We start from the raw sequence: 23,889 nt of genomic DNA, 5'->3' as shown, positions 1-23,889 counted from the left end.
GGGCTTTCTGGTTAAGGGGTTTTTGTGAAATAGATGTAATACCTGTGTAGGGGAATATGAATATAGTGATTGGGAAACTCTCGGGAGGCAATACAGAAGGCACAAGCTTTGTGTTTATTGGGAACTTCATTGCTCAGTATTGTTCTGTGATCAAGTTACAAGATTGAAAGTTTATCTCCTCCGTGATAGGCTGCGGCGGGATAACCAGTAAATCCCTTTATTCACTAGCGGCCAATGTGAACCTTGTGTTAACCCTAACCCTGCCAGTGATCCTCCTCTCGGCAAACTGATAGTTCACGTGTGCTTAGAAAGTGATAGAGCTGCACCAGGACACAGAATGGAAAGTGTTGGAAGGGTTACTGTCTGCTCTCTCTCATTTCCCTACAGAAATAGGGATTGGTAGCACTAGATAGGGACCTAATATATAGAGACAAGAGGAGAGTGTTGGAAGGGTTACTGTCTGCTCTCTCTCATTTCCCTACAGAAATAGGGATTGGTAGCACTAGATAGGGACCTAATATATAGAGACAAGAGGAGAGTGTTGGAAGGGTTACTGTCTGCTCTCTCTCATTTCCCTACAGAAATAGGGATTGGTAGCACTAGATAGGTACCTAATATATAGAGACAAGAGGAAAGTGTTGGAAGGGTTACTGTCTGCTCTCTCTCATTTCCCTACAGAAATAGGGATTGGTAACACTAGATAGGTACCTAATATATAGAGACAAGAGGAAAGTGTTGGAAGGGTTACTGTCTGCTCTTGGTAGCACTATTTACTATTTCTCTATTATAATAGTCTAAAGGGACATTACAATGGAGATAGCAGTGGTTGCTAGGGGTGCTGGGAGTAGAGAGGTGCCTGTTTGATCTTACAAGAAATGTTTCCTTTTGCATCAGACCCCCCCCGATTAGTGTCAGGCAGTTATAAAGAGTAAGATCATAACACACAAATGACTTTTTGGGGCTTTTTCCGTGTGCGCTCATTGTATGAGGGTAACCCTATCCTAGATCCTTCTCCTCTCCATGATGTCATGAGTCCAGAGCTTACAGTCTAATTCAGTTTTATTCAGACTCCTGTGCTGACCCATCACTCACCACTTTCCCACCATCACAAGGCAGAGGCGCTGGACTCTTTAATAAATCAGGCCTTGTCTGAGGGAACTCCTCTGTTCCTCCCACCCGGGTTTCCTTTTATTTACACTTGTTCCTGAACATTTTAGCTAAAGGGGTGCTGGAGGAACCCCAGGAATTGTCACCTGCTTACTAGAGTGACGTTGCCTCCTTATGACATCACAATTCACAACACCATGTGGTGACGTCACAATCCCTAACATGTCGGCATTTCCGAGAATTTAGACTCAATTTGGGGTCATTTATAAACTATAGATTTGCACCTGGGCAGTTGCCTGTGTCAACCAATGAGATGTTTGCTTTCATTGCATTTGCAGCTGGCTGGACAAAAAAATCTAATCACTGACTGGTTGCTATGGGTTATTGCCCTGGTGCAAATTTGCGCAGTGTTTATAAATGAGCCCCAATTTGTACTAACACTGTCCATGTCCCTTCTGACCCACTGGGATTCTGTAGGGAACGTCTATGAAGGGGGGGGATAGAATTGAATCATCATTCATGTCATTATGGTGCTGCCACTAAATAGATTATGGGCAGAGTTAATGGATTCTCTAGCTAATGGCAAAGATACAGTAAGTTATTGAGTGACAGGAGAAGGAGCTGCCTGGGTTAGAAGGAAAGTGATGGAAGGGTTACTGCCTGCTCTGCTTTTATTTCCCCTTTAGGGATTGGTAGTAATAGATACTTTATCTCCAGCTAGAACTTTGCACTGTATTTATGATAAACAGATACGGAGTCTTTATTGGCCCTGGAAGCGTGAATGATAATCACATGCACTTACACCGCAGCCATGTTGCCCTTGAGAACCTCTGCCTGAGCCTCCTATACAGCCGGCAGCTTATATCATATACTGTATATTATATATATATAATACACAAAAGCCATGAATATCTTGTAAATTATATCCTTATAAACGGTGAGTAGTGATGTCATCAGTTATAAACGGTGAGTAGTGATGTCATTTCTGTCACATGACTCACTAAAATTTGTGTATTATATTTAATAAAGTACCCCCAGTTGTAAAATATGAGGATATTATAAGTTACCTCGGAGTTCCATGACCTGTATAAAAACACTCGGCCTTCGGCCTCGTACTTTTATATGGTCATGAAACTCCTCGGTAACTTATAATATCCTTATATTTTACAAAAGGGGGTACTTTATTCACTATATAATATATATATATTAATATCCTCCCCTAACCTGCGCCACCAGCATCTGTGTAGGTACCTATAAGCTACTGCTAATGTGGGCCACAAAATGCATGCGGGCCCCAAACATCCTTAGGGCCACAGAGGGCTGGATATCTGAATATTTACATTTAAAGGAACTGTAACATCAAAAAATTAAAGTGTTTTAAAGTAATAAAAATATAATACAGTGTTGCCCTGCACTAGTATAACTGGTGTGTTTGCTTCAGAAACTCTACTATAGTTTATATAAACAAGCTGCTGTGTAGCCATGGGGGCAGCCATTCAAGCACAGGATACACAGTAGATAACAGATAAGTACTACTATAGTTTATATAAACAAGCTGCTGTGTAGTCATGGGGACAGCCATTCAAGCACAGGATACACAGTAGATAACAGATAAGTACTACTATAGTTTATATAAACAAGCTGCTGTGTAGCCATGGGGACAGCCATTCAAGCACAGGATACACAGTAGATAACAGATAAGTACTACTATAGTTTATATAAACAAGCTGCTGTGTAGCCATGGGGCAGCCATTCAAGCACAGGATACACAGTAGATAACAGATAAGTACTACTATAGTTTATATAAACAAGCTGCTGTGTAGCCATGGGGGCAGCCATTCAAGCACAGGATACACAGTAGATAACAGATAAGTACTACTATAGTTTATATAAACAAGCTGCTGTGTAGCCATGGGGCAGCCATTCAAGCACAGGATACACAGTAGATAACAGATAAGTACTACTATAGTTTATATAAACAAGCTGCTGTGTAGCAATGGGGGCAGCCATTCAAAGGGGAAAAGTCTCAGGTTACACAGCAGACAGCAGATAAGCTCTGTAGCACATAATGTTATCTGTTACCCACTATTTATCCTTTGCCAAATAGCCCTTTTTCAATTTCCGCCATTGCTACACAGCAGCTTGTTTATATAAACAATTAGGAATGCACCGAATCCACTATTTTGGATTCGGCCGAATACCTGAATACCGAACCGAATCCGAATCCTAATTTGCATATGCAAATTACTGGTGGGAAGGGGAAAACTATTTTTACTTCCTTGTTTTGTGGCAAAAAGTCATGCAAGAATCCTGGATTCGGTGCATCCCTATAAACTATAGTAGTGTTTCTGAAGCAAACACAGCAGTTTTACCAGTGCAGGGCAGCAGTCCATTATATTTGTATTACTTTAAAACACTTTCTTTTTTTGGTCTTACTGTTCCTTTAAAGGGAACACTGATCACTGCTGGAATGATTGGCTAAGTATAGTGGGAGCTGAGGTTGTGCAGCGGGTGGAACCTCCCAATATGTTGCATTTTATTATATAGGGGAGCAGTGAGAGACGCAGCCCTTATTGCTTACAGTTCTGCCCCCCTATATATATATATATATATATATATATATATATATGTGTGTGTGTGAATTCTTTATTGGGGGTGTAGATGACCGTATGGAGGACTTGAGATGGTCCCCAAGAGTCACACTCCACTAGGGATGCAACGAATACACTTTCTTGGATTTGGCCGAATCCCTGAATCTTTCGTGAACGATTCGGCCGAATACCGAACCGAATCAGAATCCTAATTTTGGAAATGCAAATTAGGGGTGGGAAGGGGAAAATATTTTCTACTTCCTTGTTTTGTGACAAAAAGTCACGCAATTTCCCTCCTGTCCCTAATTTGCATATGCAAATTAGGATTTGGATTCGGTTTGGCCAGGCAGAAGGATTTGGTTGAATCCAATTCCTGCTGAAAAAGGCCGAATCCTGGGCGAATCCCAGACTGAATCCTGGATTCAGTGTATCCCTACACTCCGCACAAAGTCTATTTTATATGAGTTTATCTAGAGCCAAACTGTGGGTCTGGCCCTCTTTGACTCGCCACCCTGTCTTTCTTAATGGGTTGGGACTTCTTGCATGCTGGGAAAAATATGGAAGCCGCACACTGCTGTACAAATCTGACAGTGTATCAGTGTCCATTGTTTAAAGGAGAACTAAAGCCTAACTAAAGAAGTAGCTAGAAATGTTGTACATGATGTTTTGTGCTTCTGTACCAGCCCAAGGCAACCACAGCCCTTTAGCAGTAAAGATCTGTGTCTCCAAAGATGCCCCAGTAGCTCCCCATCTTCTTTTCTGCTGATTCACTGCACATGCTCTGTGCTGCTGTCACTTACTGAGCTTAGGGAGCCACTCACAATATACAGTACACATAGAATAGAAATGTCACAATATAAGGCTGATTAGTAATTAATACACATAATTACTACATGGCAGCACAGAAACCAGTGCAATTAGCATCAGAATTGAATAATCAGCAAACCTGTAGCATCAGCTTATATTACAGCCAGGGAAGCTCATTTTCTGCTGGATAATTAGTGACGAGCCCTAAGCTTAGCTTCTCAACAGCCAATCAGAGCCCACTGAGCATGTGAGTGTCACAGACACTTTCCAAGATGGTGACCCCCTGTGACAAGTTTGAAGTCCTGGATCATTGCTGCTATTGACAAGCTCAAACTTTAGCCTCGTGCAATAAGTTCACTATATCAAATATGCAATTTTTAGCCACATTCATTTTTAGGGTTTAGTTATCCTTTAAAGGGTTAATCGGGCTCAGCCTTTTATATTGTGAATAATAAAAACTGACGGCAGAACCTCATTCTCCTAAAAGAGACCAATTGGACTTTTTTTTTTTATCCGCGGGGGCACAGAAAGGGTTTTCCTAATTTTTTTTTTTACTTTCCAAAGGCTCCATCCAAAAAAACAGTTTGGAGTCTAAAAATACGAAATTTTGTATAAATTGGCCTCCAGTCGGGAGTGCTCCCATATAAAGGTGGCCTTTGTGCGGCAGTGGAAATGTTGTACAAATATCTCTTTATTAATGGCACAAAAAGTACTTTAATTATATTTACGCAGATCAGAAACAGGGTCACCGAAACGTTTGAGAATTCACAACCGCAGTCCTGTTTGTGCGAGGACCTCGGCGTCCCCCCCATTCCTCTCTGCCCGCCCCCTGCTTTCTGCATACCATTGCCATATTCACATTACATAGGTATTTATTCTATTAACTGCTGTTTGTTTCCCCTCCCTCTGCCTATAGCAAAATACCTGACTTCTGATCCACAGAGCTTACACTTTGACATGCATTTCTCTCTCTGGAGTCTATACTGCAGCTGTTGGTGTCAAAGCAGGGGTAACTGATCCCCCAAAAGAGTGGGGGGCAAGGAGAACAGGCAGGATAACGACTGTGGGGTGGGGAGAAAACATAATAAGGGAAAAACCTGCATTTCAGCTAAAAAGCTAATGCCGTAATGGGGCGACTGCTCCTCTGTGACCTTTCACACCCTGAATGTCGCTCCGTCTGTGACCCCAGACAATGCACCTTTCACATTTGTGCCTTCAAGTCTGTTTGGCGCAGACACATCTGTTTCCCTGAGTCGATACACGGAGCAGCCAATACCCAGAGCCTGACACCATCGGCCTCTAACTGCCACCCGGCCAGCTGGCAGTTGCTGCTCCAGCTCCACATCTCGCAGCCAGGGTACCACACTGTAACCCTTTCCTCTTGCCCAGTTTGCCCTGACGCCACTGAAGGACAAGGGAACATTTAGTTACAGGGCAGCGAAGGTAATTTTTATGTTGACATTTACACTCGGTGGTTACTAGGATCCTACTCACCCTAGCAACCAGGAAGGAAAGTGAATAACAGACCGGGAGAATAGTAGGAAATTAAAACCTTACATTTCTAGACACACTTACAATTTGGGGGTAATGTCATTAAAGTGCCTTAAAGTTTGCTCCATTTCTTGTAACCCATAGCAACCCTTCAGATGTTTGGTTGGTCCCTGCTCATTGGTTGCTGTAGGTTACTAGAACCAGTGCAAAATCGCACCTGTTATTACACCAGCCCTTCCAGCTGTCTGAGAGCAGGTTGCTATTCCCAGGGGTTATCAATAACCAGTAGCATGTTGCTTTATGGGTGCAAAATGGATCATGTGCTCAACAAGGGGCCCTGAAATGTCATTGCAGGGGCCACGGTAACTTTCATGATTTTTCTATTTTATTTTAATATCCGCAATAAAATCTAAACACAGGCTTATACATGACTGGTGCAGAATAATTATATATATATATATATATATATATATATATATATATATATATATATATATATATATATCGGGTCTGGCTCACAAGAGCTTACAATCTAAAGAATGGGAGATGCAGGAAGGGAAAGGCCTGAGAGTTTATTTAGTCAGCCAGTGGCTGTTTAGTTACTAGTGCAACTCCCAGGAGCCTATGAATGCAGCTCTTGGGATTTGCTGGGAGTTTGCGTTTACCAGGCACAGGGATCCCGCTTGGCCGGCCTGTAACAGCTCAGCACTGCCCTCTAGGGGCCACTGGGAGAATATTTAGCATTCTCTGGCTTCGTCGCCCGCACGTGCGTTCTTTATTGCTTAGAATTTTTTTTTTTAATAAAAATACTTTTTTTGGTTTAAAGGGCAATTTCCAGCCTTTAACACTGTGGCCGAATTTATGTCCTACAGTCTGTTATAAGCAATAAATTAGACTTTCAAATATTGATATCACGTGGGGCTAAGGATTCTGGGAGTTGAAGTTCACACTTGTCATATCGTCTGATGTATGTGATTAGCTTGTTCTTACGTTTCATTTTGTTTTCCATTAAATCAGCTCGTGGAGAGGCTTAGAAGCTTCTCAGGGGGGGTCCCAGCAAACATCACCTTTTCGTGGGCTGCAATAAATAAAGGTTCCCTCCCCAGTAGAAATGTGGGTCAGGGAGAATTCGTCAGGCCTCCCGGCTGTACAACTGGAGAGTCACATTTGTTTTCGTTCTCGTTTTTTTCCCCTCCACCAAATGAATGAATCGCTCTTCTGTTCATTCCACAGGGCTCAGGTTTCCAGTCCTCCAGGAGAGAGAAATACGGAAATGTCTTTAAGACCCACTTGTTGGGTCGCCCTCTGATCAGGGTGACGGGAGCAGAGAACGTCAGGAAGATCCTCATGGGTGAACATCACTTGGTCAGCACCGAGTGGCCCCGAAGCACTAGGACGTTACTGGGGCCAAACAGCCTGGCCAACTCCATCGGCGATATCCACAGGCACAAGCGTAAGGTAAATGGGCCACTTGGGCTCTCAGTAGCCATAATTTACCTCTACAAGGTAGACAAGCCCTCTGCTCTCAAAATATATCTGAGTGGCTTCATGTCCCAGTAACCATCAGGACAAAAGTTCTTTACAGACATTTTAGGTTCAAACTGCTCTTCATGGTTCAGCATTTATGTGAAATAACAGTGGTCATCTCTGTTTAGTTCCAAGGATATCTAGAACAGTATCCACCTTTGAGCTTTGAGGGGTACCCAGGGCTGAAAATAAGCATCATACCCCAATTACCCATATTTTGGGATGATGACCCCCATCTAGTACTCTGATCACCATCCCCAGCCTAGATGAGACCGTCCTACAGGAGTACTACAGTTCTCCCAGTTGTCCCAGGCCCTAGAAGAATTCACATCAGCCCATACTTAGTTCTACCATGAACCAATATAAAACCATTACCACCAGGCAGTATCTTTATCTAATGGCTGTGAGAGTGGACCCAGGGTATCGGGTTCTCTGTTGGGCCCCTAGGAGATCCAGAGAGTCATTGGTGCTTATGTTGTACCATGGATGAGGTTGGCCCCTTAGAATCAGCTCACAGCCATTTATTAAGCCTATGGCAATGGAGCAGCCCCATCTGATTGGTTAATGGACCAGAGCCAGGGAAGGTTTCATTGTAGGGCAGAAAAAGCATTTTCTCTAAGCCCCTCAGTGTCTGACCCCCCAAGCAGAAAATTCTAGTTAATTGAAAAAGAAGGTGCTGCAGATTACAGATGAGGGCCTGCTCATTGCTGAAACGTAAGGATCTGAACATCTTAGGAAAGAACTCACTGGAATGTCAAGCTCCCATAGAGAGTATGTTGTGCCTCACCCAATATCTCCTTATCCTTATCTTATCCAGTGCACATTGACCCCAATATGGATAACTCTTTTAGGGTAAGGCCACACGAGGAGATTCGGGGAGATTTTGTTGCCTGGCGACTAATCGCCTCGTCTTCTGAGCCACTATCTCCCCGAACTGCCTCAGCGTTTTTCCCCATAGGCTACAATGAAAAGTCGCCTGCGCTAATGCACACGCGGCGATGCACTTTCTATAGTCGCCCGAAGTTGCCTCACTGATATCGATCGGACAGGTTTGATTTTTCTTGGTGATTGAAGAGCGGCTAATTGCAATCTGATGTTTCAATCCGCTCGTTTGGCAAGATCTTATTGTTTATGGCCACCTTTAGTTGCTGGGCAGGATTCCTGGCACCGAAAGGGTTAAACCCCCATTTAATTGCCAATGCATTACAGGGGGACTCTGTCTGTTGTGGAACAATAACCCCCAATCCTGTGCAGGCTTCGCTCTGTGCTTCTGTGTATGTTCCCTGGGGCACGTGCATTAACCTAAGTTCTCTCTCCCCCGAACTCTTAAAGGGGCAGTGCCTGTCTTGTTTCGCTCTAGAGTTTCAGCCGTGCAACACACTTCAAAGGTGTTTCGTGTGCGAGAGACACAGACTCAGGCATACAGACATACAGACACAGACATACAGACACAGACATACAGACACAGACAGACATAGGCACCCGATATACTGCCGGGCAGCAGTTACAGGCATAAAGCTCGGTCATATGTGTCTGTCTGTGTCTGTATGTCTGTGTCTGTATGGGTTTCATTGTTTCCCATGGGGGTGATATTGCTACAGGTATCTGTTATCTAGAAACTTGTTATCCGGAAAGCTCAGAATTTCAGAAAGGTCTCCCATTATGATCAAAGAATTGACATTTTTTAAAAATAATAAAACAGTCGCTTGAACTTGATCCCAACTAAGATATAATTAATCCTTATTGGAGACAAAACCAGCCTATTTGGTTTATTTAATGATTTTCTAGTAGACTTAAGGTATCGAGATCCAAATTACGGAAATATCCCTTATCTGGAAAACCCCAGGTCCTGAGCATTCTGGATAACAGGTCCCATACTGTATTATGTTGCTATAACCGGGATTGTTCACCTACGGGTCCTAAAACAACTACAAAGAAAACCAGAAGCACAGGCAACGTGTGGGATCCCCTGCCCCTGGGAGTTGACAGAGTTGAAGCGGGTTTAGGTTAATCCGACCTGTCAGGCGCTGGAGAAGGTTCCGTCTGGGAATGTAACAATGACAGGGGGGTGAATGTCATTTTTTCTTTGTAGAACTGGTTTGTCTAATGTCTGCGTTGTCTCCAGAGACTCCCCGGGGCAATAAGAAAAGGGATCTTGGTGCTGTGTTGAGAGGAAACACCCCATTATACCCATGAGCTTCCCAGGAGCAACATATGGGGGTTCACTGTCTCTGGCTCAGAGCGACCTACAGGCAGTGATACCACTTTCCTCTCTTCTCTGTGCCGAAACATCAGCCATCCTAGGGAACTGGCACATGGAAGTGATTCCTGGTGTGGGGGAATTAGATTGTAAGCTCACTGAGACAGGGACATATCCATCTACCCTTCACCTAGTAGGACTTTCCCATTACTGTACACTGGGAAATGTCTGGGTTATTATGGGACACAGGCCCGGACTGTCAATCTGTGGGTTCTGGCAAATGCCAGAGGGGCTGCTATAAGGTGCCATAGACAGTCAGTATTTAGTGGGCTGGTGGGGCTTTTTGGGCCTCTGTGTACCTGAAATGCCAGGGCCTATTTTAATTCTCAGTCTGGACCTGATTTGGGACAGTTTAGAAGGCAAACTTGCCCTGGATGTGTTATACACAGACACAGGCTGGAAAGGGAAGCGAGTGCGACACAAAAGTACCACCGAGGGAGGGAGACGCTCATTGTGGCTGCTCATTAGGACCCCTAATTTACAGGACAGGCAAAAACGTTGCATTTCTCATGAGCACGATGCCAATAAATCTCAGACTGGGAACCTGTGCGGAGCCATGTAACTGTTCAGACTTCATGTCCTGCTGGGAGTTACAGTAGCCTTACAGTAGGACAGCAGGAGCAGAGTTCATTTACCCTAGTGACTGTTTGAAGCCATTCACAAGTGTACAGGGTAGTGGCATAAAGGGAACTGAAATTGCCTGTTGAGTTTAACCCCCCCCCCCAAAAAAATCCTGATGTGGGTGTCAATTCTTACTCCTTTATACTTTCACAGACCGAGGCAGGAGACAGAACATAACCGCCCTGAGCTGCCTGGGCAATGTGAAAATGCCTTGACCTGTTTGGGAGGTCTCGGTGGGGGTAGGGGGTCTGTTTTACTGTACAGACAGGAATATTAGGTCATTATGGAAACACTCCTGAGAGTTATTCCTTATATGTACACAAGAGGGCGCAATGCTTGTATTTTATTTGTTGCAAAAAGACAGATTTGAGAGATTTTCCTTTTCACCTCTTCGTGTAGATTTACTGCGACAGCTTAACCCATTGTGTTTGGTTTACACTGGATTTATCTTTCCATCCTCTCATCTCTGAGCTGGAGAAATAACGTGTCAGACACCTTTGGCCACCTAAATCTGAACTTTCAGTTGGTCAAATATTTCTGCAAAAGCAAAGCATAAATATAAATACACACTGAAGGATAAGTGCTCTTAAAGCTATATAGACATAACCTTTCAAACATTCGGTGTATACAGTAACTTGACTTCAATTCTATTCTATTCTTTCTTTGTAGGTGTTTTCAAAAATCTTCAGCCATGAAGCACTGGAGAGCTACCTTCCAAAAATACAGCTAGTCATCCAGGATACCCTACGTGTCTGGAGCAGTAACCAAGAGTCCATCAATGTCTATTGTGAGGCGCAGAAGTTGACCTTCCGTATGGCCATCCGAGTTCTCCTCGGCTTCAGGCTTTCTGATGAGGAGCTGAGCCAACTCTTCCAAGTGTTTCAGAAGTTCGTGGAGAACGTCTTCTCGTTGCCAGTGGATGTTCCTTTCAGTGGGTACCGGAGGGTAAGATATTTCTTATTTATTCCTGGCAATGAATTACTATATCACCCATGATGGCAGAACTGGGTTTACATACACCTAAATTCAGTGTAGAAGTTCTCAGGAACTGGGCATGATGCAGAGTTACTTATTTGGGCTTAATAGCTCATGGTGGATCATGGAACACATTTGCTGGTCAACAAAATTATATTGAAACAGCTGGGATACCCTTGAATGCCTTGATGGACAATTTAGCAGTAGCTAGTGGAGAAACATTTATACATCTGGAAGATGGGATTTGGACAATTAAATGGGGCCAAGTTTGAGGTTTGATATCTGTTTCTTGGACTAGATAATTGATTGGTTCACTTCATCTGCTTGTCTCAAACTTCAAAGTGGAAAACTGTTCTGCTATTAGTTAACTTATTGACCATTCATTCGAGTTTCTGGTGGCCTTCAGGTTAAGCAGGCCATAAAAGTTTCATTCAATTAAGGACAGGTTCACTTCCTCGCCCTGAGTGCTGAACTACTACTATTCCTTGACAGAGGACCACATTATTTAGTCATCCTTCCAATTTCAGGTGGTTCATCTCTTCTTGTGTGGGGCTCCAAATAAACTTAGTCACTCATTACAAACCAAGCGGATCCTGGTTGATCCTTCAGAGCTGACAATACACTTGGCTCTAGGTCAATTTTGGCATGGGGGTCAGCTCCTCTGTTAATTAGGATGATTGATCAATCTAGTTTCTGGAACTGTTGTCAACTCAAGTTAGCTTTAGCAGTTACAGATGGAGATAATGTAATTGTTCTCTTTATCTTACACATTTGCTTAGTACATTAGTTTGAGAAAAAGCCATAGGTCCATCAAGTTCAGCTTTTACTGAAACCACTGGACAAATTCCTTAAGAATAAAGGACAAACCTCCTTCCCTACAGGCTCTATGGATGTCCTCGTGCCACCTGCACGTTGAATATTGACCTTCTTTATGTGTGTACCTGACACAACCTCTTATTTTGCCATTTCTTTGGATAAAAATCCAGCTAGACAAGGTTGGGTAATCATGAACATTTCTCTGAATAAGTCAAAATACTGAATGTGTCCCACAGTCACTTGACATGAGCCTTTGGCAGTTCATCTTGTTGACTTGTTGGATGTGCTCCGACATTATATGGTTCTCTGGTGCTTTTTAATTTATGGGCCAAACCTTCATCCTTCTAGTAATTTACTGTTTTTCTTGATTTAGGCTTTGAAGAAAAACATATATATTCCTTGTTTTTGTTTCAAACCGCAACATCCGTACTGTTTATCCTTTAATCCTCTAGATATACATATATATATAAAACGTCTCGTCCTTCCTCAGTAGTACTTCACTTCAATTATCCTGAAATATTTCTCACAGGCAAAAAAAAAAATATCATGAGAGAAGTAGATTTCATTTTTTTTCTGGGACATTTTCCATTGATGACTAATGGTAAAAGCAATTAATTTTTAATTTAGGATTAAGGCAAATACCGCTTAAGTCATAGAACTAAAAATATTTTTTTTTTGCCTTCTTCTGAGCTCACGTTAGTAATAATACCTGTTATTTTAATGGGTCTTAGAGCTGTGGGAGCAGTGAAAAATATTCAGGATAATTTCTCATGCCTCGTAAATAATTTTACGGAGAAAATTCCTTGTTATTCACTTGTATTGCACCAGACAAAAACAGGATCTGTCTGTACTGTGACGGTGTACAATGGAAAGTGCTTCATGTTTTAAAATATGCGCATATTTATAGCATGACTAAATATAACATTTCTTTCCTGGTATTTATTCTGTGTATAAATACCTGAGGAGCAACTTTTAAGGATTTAACCAATGCCCAGTGTTGAAATCCACTGATTTGAGTTTCATATGTATTTTTTCAACACACTTTTTAGTCAACATATAGAGACATTGGGGTAACAGTCACCCTGCTATAATTCCAGGGGTACCCAGGGCACAAATAAGCACTCACCCAAAATCTCCCCCTAACTGACCTTCAGACTGGGCCCCCTTAGCTCATAACAAGGTTACAGATATATAGAAACATTGGGATGTCACCCTGCTATAGTTCCAGGGGTACCCAGGGTACAAATAAACTCTCACCCCAAATCTCCCCCTAACTGACCTTCAGACTGGGCCCCCTTAGCTCATAACAAGGTTACAGATATATATAGAAACATTGGGGTAACAGTCACCCTGCTATAGTTCCAGGGGTACCCAGGGTACAAATAAGCACTCACCCCAAATCTCCCCCTAACTGACCTTCAGACTGGGCCCCCTTAGCTCATAACAAGGTTACAGATATATAGAAACATTGGGGTGTCACCCTGCTATAGTTCCAGGGGTACCCAGGGCACAAATAAGCACTCACCCCAAATCTCCCCCCAACTGACCCTCAGGCTGGTCCCCCTTAGCTCATAACAAGGTTACAGATATATAGAAACATTGGGGTAACAGTCACCCTGCTATAGTTCCAGGGGTACCCAGGGTACAAATAAGCACTCACCCCAAATCTCCCCCTAACTGACCTTCAGACTGGGCCCCCTTAGCTCATAACAATGTTACAGATATATAGAAACATTGGGGTGTCACCCTGCTATAGTTCCAGGGGTACCCAGGGTACAAATAAACACTCACCCAAATCTCCCCCTGACTTCAGGCTGGGCCCCCTTAGCTCATAACAAGGTTACAGATATATAGAAACATTGGGGTGTCACCCTGCTATAGTTCCAGGGGTACCCAGGGCACAAATAAGCACTCACCCCAAATCTCCCCCTAACTGACCTTCAGACTGGGCCCCCTTAGCTCATAACAAGGTTACAGATATATATAGAAACATTGGGGTAACAGTCACCCTGCTATAGTTCCAGGGGTACCCAGGGTACAAATAAGCACTCACCCCAAATCTCCCCCTAACTGACCTTCAGACTGGGCCCCCTTAGCTCATAACAAGGTTACAGATATATAGAAACATTGGGGTGTCACCCTGCTATAGTTCCAGGGGTACCCAGGGCACAAATAAGCACTCACCCCAAATCTCCCCCCAACTGACCCTCAGGCTGGTCCCCCTTAGCTCATAACAAGGTTACAGATATATAGAAACATTGGGGTAACAGTCACCCTGCTATAGTTCCAGGGGTACCCAGGGTACAAATAAGCACTCACCCCAAATCTCCCCCTAACTGACCTTCAGACTGGGCCCCCTTAGCTCATAACAATGTTACAGATATATAGAAACATTGGGGTGTCACCCTGCTATAGTTCCAGGGGTACCCAGGGCACAAATAAGCACTCACCCCAAATCTCCCCCTAACTGCCCTTCAGACTGGGCCCCCTTAGCTCATAACAAGGTTACAGATATATAGAAACATTGGGGTGTCACCCTGCTATAGTTCCAGGGGTACCCAGGGTACAAATAAACACTCACCCAAATCTCCCCCTGACTTCAGGCTGGGCCCCCTTAGCTCATAACAAGGTTACAGATATATAGAAACATTGGGGTGTCACCCTGCTATAGTTCCAGGGGTACCCAGGGCACAAATAAGCACTCACCCCAAATCTCCCCCTAACTGACCTTCAGACTGGGCCCCCTTAGCTCATAACAAGGTTACAGATATATAGAAACATTGGGGTAACAGTCACCCTGCTATAGTTCCAGGGGTACCCAGGGCACAAATAAACACTCACCCCAAATCTCCCCCTAACTGACCTTCAGGCTGGGACCCCTTAGCTCATAACAAGGTTACAGATATATAGAAACATTGGGGTAACAGTCACCCTGCTATAGTTCCAGGGGTACCCAGGGCACAAATAAACACTCACCCCAAATCTCCCCCTAACTGACCTTCAGGCTGGGACCCCTTAGCTCATAACAAGGTTACAGATATATAGAAACATTGGGGTAACAGTCACCCTGCTATAGTTCCAGGGGTACCCAGGGCACAAATAAACACTCACCCCAAATCTCCCCCTAACTGGCCTTGAGTCTGGACACCATTCCACACAATTAGGCCATTGTCATACAGTATAAGATGAGGATTCACCTGGTCTGAATGTTGCACTGTAATTCCAGACTAGTCCGAGATACAATAGAAACAGCAAAATTTAAAAAAGAATACAATATTATAATCTGTATTAGGGGTACACTGGATCCAGGACTCATTTCAGGATTTGGATGCAATTTGGCTTTATTTAGCAGGATTTGGATTTGGCTGAATCCAGGTGCCTGGCCAAACTGAAACTGAATAATCATGTGATTATTCTGTGCACGCAGTTCTTTTTGGTCCTTTCTTACTCTAGTTTGCATATGTAATTGCATAGGGATTGGATATGGTTCAGGATTAAACCAAATCATTCATGAAAGGTTCAGGTTTAACTCAAATCCCCAAATAGCAGGGTTGGTGTTTTTCTAATTATTACAATATAATAATTGCACTTCTTTGAGACAATATTTGTTATTCCTTTTGGCAACAGGGCATTCGAGCACGAGAGACACTATTGAAGAGTCTGGAGAAGGCAATCCAAGAGAAACTGGAGAACACTCAGGGCAAAGATTATGCCGATGCCTTGGACATCCTGATTGAGAGTGGGAAGGAGCATGGGAAGGAGCTTACTATGCAAGAGCTAAAGGTAATTTGCAGGATAAGCCATACACAAAGGTCTAGAATTTTAGTCCCACACTGGCTGGGGATTTTTTGCTGGTCACACAGTCCAAGATAGGGTCAATTGTCCTACTAAAAAGTTGAATTCTTCATTCCAAGCAAACGCAATGTACTTGGTTGTTAATCCAAGGGAAACCTAAAGTAACTGTCCTGTTTGGTATTTGAATTCTGCTCAGTGTAATAACTCTAGACACCAGAGACAAAAAATATATTATTGTTCTTTTAAGAAGGATATTATCTAAGGATTCTTTCTCTGTTGATGGTGGCCCATAATAATAGTATGATATAATGATTAGTATCAAGAATTAAAGACCTATGCGATGAGTGTGCATACAATCTCTCAATGCCATGAACTAAAAAGCCTCAAAAAAATTCTTACAAACTTCCTTATCTTTCACATAAAATCCTAATAAGTTCTTAAACTAAGATATTTTTGAGCCCATTTAGCACTAAGTCTACCCAGGATTCTATCTGGGGTACTAGGTAAATGATAGTTTATTATTTGTTTCAGATCAAAAGCGCTACTAGACTTACTTGCCTCCAGAAATGGTGAAGCCTAGGTCACTTGGCCCTGATTCATGTTTTTGAGCATCAATGAAGACTCATGTCATCGTGAACTAGAGCCAGTGATACTGAAGCTTCAGGTCCAGCATAAAGATCTTAATAAGAGGGTCACATACAGGAAATGACAACATTCTAAAATAAATAACTAAAATCATATCATGGTTCCAGATACAACCAGTTGTATTCAGGTGGCGCACACGGAAATCATGTATGTTGATTTTATTGGGCTCTCAACATGATAAAGGTGGATTAGCCCCCAAAATGTTGTGTTGAGATCCTAGAAATTGTATCACAAATGCTTTTGGCCGTGTACCATCTGAAGTTGCTCCTAAAATCAGACCTTGAATTGCGTTTGACATTGATACAGTTGTGGTGTTTTGAACACCTTAACTTTGAAGATGGGATGGCACAAAAATGTCTTGGTTAAACAAACCAGACCTTTAACAGAATGTCAAACCGTACCTAGATATGAAAGACTCAAAATATGTTTTTACAGGCCCCACCCACATATACATAATTCTGTTTGATTGACATGATATAACTGAATAAGTGAGTACTATACACATTTAGATACAGTATGTGGGGAACCTGTTTGTTGAGTTGGAGAAGAGACTTTGAGTAGTGTTGATCCCAGTTGTTTTTAGATTACTGTATCTATCCGTGATTTCATTTATTCTAGACATACATTGTTTGATTTTTTACAGGATGGGACCTTGGAACTGATATTTGCAGCTTATGCCACCACAGCTAGCGCCAGCACATCTCTTATCATGCAATTGCTCAAGCACCCATCTGTGCTAGAGAAACTAAGGGAAGAACTGAGAGGCAACGGCATTCTGCACAATGGCTGTGTCTGTGAGGGTGCTTTGAGAGTGGAGACCATTAGCAGCCTTCATTACCTAGACTGCGTCATTAAAGAGTTACTTCGCCTTTTCAGTCCTGTCTCTGGGGGTTACAGGACTGTGCTGCAGACATTTGAGCTGGATGTAAGTACAAGATCAATATCAATATCTTTTTAGGAGAATAAAATCATAGAAATTGTGAGGAATACCTGCTGAAGCCCCAAAGTCAAAAAATGAATCAAAGTCCTTGTGTAAGGTACTAGTAGACTGGAACTAGACTGGAGTTAGGTTGCTGGTATCAGTCTGACTCTTCTGTAGGGCAGGAGAGCCCAACTAGTTCCGGTATTCATTGATGCCCTTTTGGGGCCCTGGAACTTTCTCCTAAGTTCCAAAACCCAGTATAGTTAAGGTTCAAATGAAGAGAGGTCATGAACTGGCAGAGGTCAGGACTGGGTGCAAGATTCATAATCAAAGTGCAGACCAAAAGTCAAAAAACCAAATTAGAAGCAAACAAAGGCTTGAGCAGGGTCTGACAGGACCAAAAGCCAGCTTGGGCAATGAATGACTGGCTAATCAGGTTTAAATAGGGTGATTTGGCTTCAAAAAGCAGGAAACAGGAAGTAAGGGCAAAATAAAGTATAGCCCAAAAACAAAGATTGGGCCCCTGCCTTAGTAGGGAGACTAGACTAAAGACCAGTTAAGATGTAATTTGAGAAGAATGCTCAGAAAGGCCATTTTGCAGGTTAATTAAGCCATGGGTTTGAATGAACACAATTGTTCTGCCCCAGATATTCTTGAAACTGTTACTAAAGGGGTCATTTAAAAATTGTTTCATGTATTTCTCACCTTGACAAATATTGGACATCAATGGAGTAACCTGAAGATACTGATGAGTCTTAGAATATCTTTATTATGTTATATTACATCAAAAGGTAGATATATTTCTATCCAACTTGGAATGTAATGCTAGAACTTGAATAACAGTTAGCTTGTTGGAAAATTTCATTGAGAAATATTCTCTCCGAGTAGTTGTGTTGAGTAATGTCTTTTTGTTCTGTTTAGGGCTGCCAGATCCCCAAAGGTTGGAGTGTTTTATACAGCATCAGGGACACTCATGACACAGCTCCAGTATTCAAGGACGTTGATGTCTTTGATCCAGATCGTTTTGGTCAGGACCGCACAGAAGATAAAGATGGCAGATTCCACTACCTCCCATTCGGTGGCGGGGTAAGAAATTGTTTGGGCAAACACTTGGCCAAGCTCTTCTTGAAGACCTTGGCAATCGAGCTGGCCAGCATGAGCAGGTTTGAGCTCGCCACCAGGACTTTTCCCAAAATCATGCCAGTTCCTGTGGTCCACCCAGCTGAGGAACTAAAAGTTCGATTTTTTGGACTTGATTCCAATCAGAATGAAATAATGACAGAGACAGAAGCAATGCTGGGGGCAACTGTGTAGCATTCATCCCACCTGCTTTATAAAAAAAAAAATCCATTCGGGTGAAGGCAAAATGGGAAATAAGCACACAGACAAATATGCTAAAAAAAAGTTATATCTACAATACTAACTTAAAATACTCAGCCACCAAACCATGAATTATCTCTGTGGAACGCTAAACTCTAAGTATATTAACATATATTCACCAAGTGAGAACCTGGATCCATGCCCCTTAATTAGGAGTCTTGTTGCTGATAAAGTGGAGAAGACCTGCTGATAAATGGACTTGAGATTAATCTTTTTTTCTAGCAGGTTGGTCACAATGCCGTTTAATGGGGGTAGTTGTTGTTGTTCCAGGTGGTTCCAGCAATATAAAAAGCCTTCTTCTAGGAGGGGTATCACAGTGTTACATACATCAGGGATAACAGATTTTCTGTTGTTTCTACATCTGCCTTATTTTACTTTATCTGACAGCTTTTGGATTAAATGTCTATATGCCTGTATGACTGGTTGGTATACTGTGCATGCTGCTGAAACAGTGCTTGCAAACAAGCCTAGATCCAAGCAAACCAAGCTTGCTCCAGAACCTTCTTTTGTTGTGAATTTGAAAATGTTTCCAAAATAGTTGACTCTACTTATTATTCGGTGTTCTTATAAGCAAAGGAGATGTACCGTAGGATCACATCTATAGTTCATGCCTAGTCTAATTATACAGGCAACCAAACCAAAAGACATTTTCCTGATGCAGTTGAAATAATGTTGGTGCTCAAAATCTAGAGATGATGTAGTTGTCCTGCAGAGTAGTCAAGCGGGTGATGATTATTCCATTGGCGCTAAATTTTACATTCTAAGAATTCCTTGGCAGCCACTGAGCAGAAACAATATGGACAATAACAGACAATTTCACAACATTTATGTTGTTTGTCCTCACATTGCCCAAGTACATTTTCATTTTTGCACAAAATTCAAAGAATGCAACAATGTTCTTTATTTTTTCAATTCGGCTGAATGACAAATTCAAAGCTAAAAATTTGTTAAGTACTTAAGTGAAAACAACCCAGATTTGTATGTTTAAATTCTTGTGCTTCTAAATATTATGTACTGCCCACAGTCACAAGGAGGAACATCTGATCTCATCTACATTTTCAACAAAATATTTTATTTAACAACTCAAATTTTGACCACATATTGAAATGAATCCAGACCACATTGCCATATTCAAATTCAAACAAACTCTCCCCCCGAAAAAACATGGTGAATCCCCAGTCTAATGAGGATATAGTGCATCCCTTCGATGTGTTATATATAGGCCAAATTAATAGGGAGGAACATTGGATTTCATTTAAAGTATTCAACAACATTTTTTCATCTGAAATTTCAGCCAAATATTAAAAGGAATCCAAACCAGATTTTCAAATTAAATTCCAGGCAACCCCCGCAAAAACTGCTGAATCCCCAGTCTAATGAGGATATAGTGCATCCCTTCTATGTGTCATATATAGGCCAAATTACTAGGGGGGGACATTGTATTTTAAAGTTTTGAAATTATCTTTTTTATCTAAAATTTCAGCCAAATATTGAAAGGAATCCAGACCAGATTTTCTTACTGAAATCTGAGAACCCTTCCCCAAAACTGCTGCCTTAAAAATTCATAGGGAGGAATATCTGATTTTATTCCACCACACCCTATAATCGTATTAGTGCAGAATTATCATTGTTGAATTGTAAAACCTGATTCACCATAGAGGCTCAAAGTTTAAAGGGATTAGTTGTAATACTTTTATCTTATGCTTTTTTTTCTTCAATTTTTACTAAAAGGATTTAAACCCTTTTTTTTCATATAGACCTTTTTATTTCTTGTGTTTTTTTCAGAGCCTTTTTTTTGTTAATCTTCTAATCTGTCAAACCAATGTCCTTGACCCTAGAATCTGGCAGTTTAAATTGAAAAAAATTAAATTTTTAAAAATGTAAAAATTAATTTTTGAACACAAAATTAGTTTGATTGAATATCATAGTCAACATCATGCTAAATCATATTTGAAAGGTGAACATCTAATTTAACTGAATTATTTGAGACCTTTTCTTCTCCAAATTCCAAGATAAGTTTCCCATTGGATGAATATCTGATTTTTGGTTCTAAATGGCTTCATATTGGATTTCAGTGATTCGTAGCAGGAAACCATGCCAACATACAGTAGGGATCTCCTTTACTAAACACAAATAAGCAGGAACAGCTTCATAGTCTGTACAGGGAGATCCCATAAAACCATGCCAACATATGTAGTCCCCTGTACAAAGCATAGCAGATATCGTATAAAATAACAAAATATTACATAAGAGGAGTAGTTCATCTGAACACCAATTACAGAGTATTTACTCCTTTATCCAAGAACGTACCTCTCAGGTGTGTTTTGTCATAACTAGCTTGGATTCCTTTCTTTGTGGATATTATCTTACTATAAAATAGTACAAAAAAAAATGTAAGCTATAAGTAAAAATTCCCCATGATGAATGGGAATAGAAATTATGCAGTCACTGGAGTGCAAACATTATGCTACCCTGTGTATTATTTATATACTATTTATTTACTCTGTAATAGATGGGGGGCCTTGGTTGACTTACACACATGCTGAAAAACATATGTTTCTCTCTCCTCAAAGTACATGTTATTAGCAACACAATGAGGGCACCTAGTAGGCCTGCTGCATGCTGTATATAAAGGCCCAGTCTTTGGAAGCAAGAGTTACAATGGGAGTATGTCCATTAGTTAGCAGAGGAAGCTCCCACCCATCTTGAACCACCGAGGAGCATCTCATTGACAATCTCAGATACAACCAGTGAAGCGATCATGAAAGTTATGAATCCTCTGAATACATATTGTATGGACAAACGTGCAAACCCATGCATATTATACAATATTCCAGTTAAGTAATAATAATATCAAGGTTTTTCCAAGTCTTGCCAAATCCATTGTTATATCAAATTCTAAAGTGGTTTACTCAAAATCTACATTTTGAGGGACAACCCAGTAGAAGCTCTCAAACATCTGCCTATGAGGGTCATAATGGAGGAATGAGGCAAAAGGATTCGAGAACTTTCCTTACAAAACATTGAGAACTATAGCAAATGGTCGTAAGTCTACATCATGAGAAATAATTTGACATTTGGACACCAGCGGAATTACGGTGGGCGAGATGGGTCATTCCACTATGAATTAGTCAAACAGATATAAGAAACCTTCATCTAAACTAACTATGGCGTCTGAAGTCAATAGATATCAAAGCAAGCAGGTCGTTTACTTTCATGTTAAAATCAAAAAAAAAATATTTACTTTAGCAGGGAACTTTTTTGAGTGCAAAAAAAAAAAAAGCTTCTTAAAGATGTCCTACACAATGCTTCAAATGCCATTCCTTACCATATAACTTGATTATAAAAAAAAAAAGAAGATATATTAAAGCGTCCTGCAATAGATTTGCAGAAAATGCACTTTGAATGTCAGAATTTCTTTTAGTGCAGTCCCATATCGGACTAATTCACTATATTATTTTATATACAACCGTCGCTGAAATTAATTTGTTATTTTTTTTTTTGGGTCTGACTTTATAAACTATATATAGTAAGTGCTATTTTTGTTATATTTCAAATAGATATTTAGTATAAAGTGTTTTTTTTTCCTTTGCTGTTAAATAATGTTATTTAGTAAAATATGAAGTGTACTTTATTTGTAAACATGGTTCAAATATTAATGTTTATATCGCTGTCATTTTTAATATTAAGAGAAGCACTTGTGTTTTTTTTTCTTATACAATGGTGTCTCGTGGACGTCTTACTTTTTCAATAATGTGGTTTATGATGTATGTATGTAATATTATGTGTCCTATATTATAATGAATATTGTGTATTTTGTGATCTTGAAATACTCAATATGGCTATTTTATAGACTTCCATAATAAAAGGAAAAAAACAAAAATGAGTGATTTTCTTTTTTTTTAATTTCAGCTTATTTTCTCACCCTCTTAACAAAAAATTTTTTTTTTTGTAATTAGATTTCTTTTACTTTTTAATTCATAATAAATTCATAAAAAATAAAGGTTAGTCATTTAGGGGGTTATTTATTAAAGTTTGAAATCCAAAAACTAGAAAAATTTTTTTACTATAAAATCCAAATTTTTAGTGGAAAAAAAACCTTGAATTTTTGGTGATTTATTATAACCCGATTTATGAAAAATTCTAGCTTTTTGGGCATAAAACCCAAATTTTTCTGAACCGATTTTATCGGGTTTTTTTTCCAAACATAAATAAGGACAAATCATGGATTCTAGTTTAGTTGAAAATCTGAAAAAATGGATTTTGATACTTAACCCCCTCAGTCTATGGGCGTCATTTTTGCGGCAAAACTTGGCGAAAGATTTCGCTCATCACTAGTAATTAAACTAGTATACCCATTTTAGTATTATAGCGATTGAACTAAAAGTCCAAACCAACAGGAAATTATTGAGTAATATTAAAGCTTGTTAGTAAAAACTAAAGTCATGAATTAGAGAGTTACAATATATGTTACAAGCGGTGTAAATGTGAATCCTTAGTGAATTACCTAGTAGTAAATCATGGACTCTCAACATGGACTCTCAACAGAGAGCAATGTAGCTGCATTGTTCTCTACACCCTTGCCATCTACTTTCAGGAAATAGGCTATTCACCATTGGGAAATTATAGACTGTACTCTCAGGAACAAACTTTACACCCTTGGGCAAGTAGACACGCTGCCCTGAAGGAACATGCTCTACACTGTCAGGGATTGTGCCTTCAGGGAACAAGGTGTGCACATGTTCACCTTCCCCTTAGGTAACCCATTGACCTGGTTCTACAGCATCATAGATTGTGACATCTACCCTCAAGGAAAAGACTCTCTACCATCAGGGAGCAGGTTCTATACTCCTTGGGACTGCACCCACCACCTTTATAGAGCAGGTTCTACTCTTTTTGGGATTGTAAATTTTACCATCAGAGAGTAGATACACTTTTTGGGATTGTGCACT

At 40.8% G+C, this 23,889-nt stretch overlaps 1 protein-coding gene across 1 annotated transcript in view; it reads left to right on the top strand.

The window, feature by feature from the left end:
- cyp26b1.L (cytochrome P450 family 26 subfamily B member 1 L homeolog) overlaps positions 1–22,820 on the top strand; it is a 38,188-nt gene extending 15,368 nt beyond the window's left edge. The window contains exons 3-7 of the mRNA XM_018227171.2: positions 7,230–7,454; positions 11,074–11,349; positions 15,823–15,978; positions 17,279–17,560; positions 18,479–22,820. Coding sequence (XP_018082660.1) covers positions 7,230–7,454; positions 11,074–11,349; positions 15,823–15,978; positions 17,279–17,560; positions 18,479–18,871 — 1,332 coding nt within the window. The 3' untranslated portion in view covers positions 18,872–22,820. The remainder of the gene's footprint in view (positions 1–7,229; positions 7,455–11,073; positions 11,350–15,822; positions 15,979–17,278; positions 17,561–18,478) is intronic.
- The last annotated feature ends 1,069 nt before the right edge of the window (positions 22,821–23,889 follow it).

Source organism: Xenopus laevis, chromosome 1L (genome assembly GCF_017654675.1).
Source record: "Xenopus laevis strain J_2021 chromosome 1L, Xenopus_laevis_v10.1, whole genome shotgun sequence".
NCBI lineage: Eukaryota > Metazoa > Chordata > Amphibia > Anura > Pipidae > Xenopus > Xenopus laevis.
The sequence above is the reverse complement of the archived record's forward strand: the minus strand, read 5'-3'. Positions and strand labels throughout refer to the sequence as shown.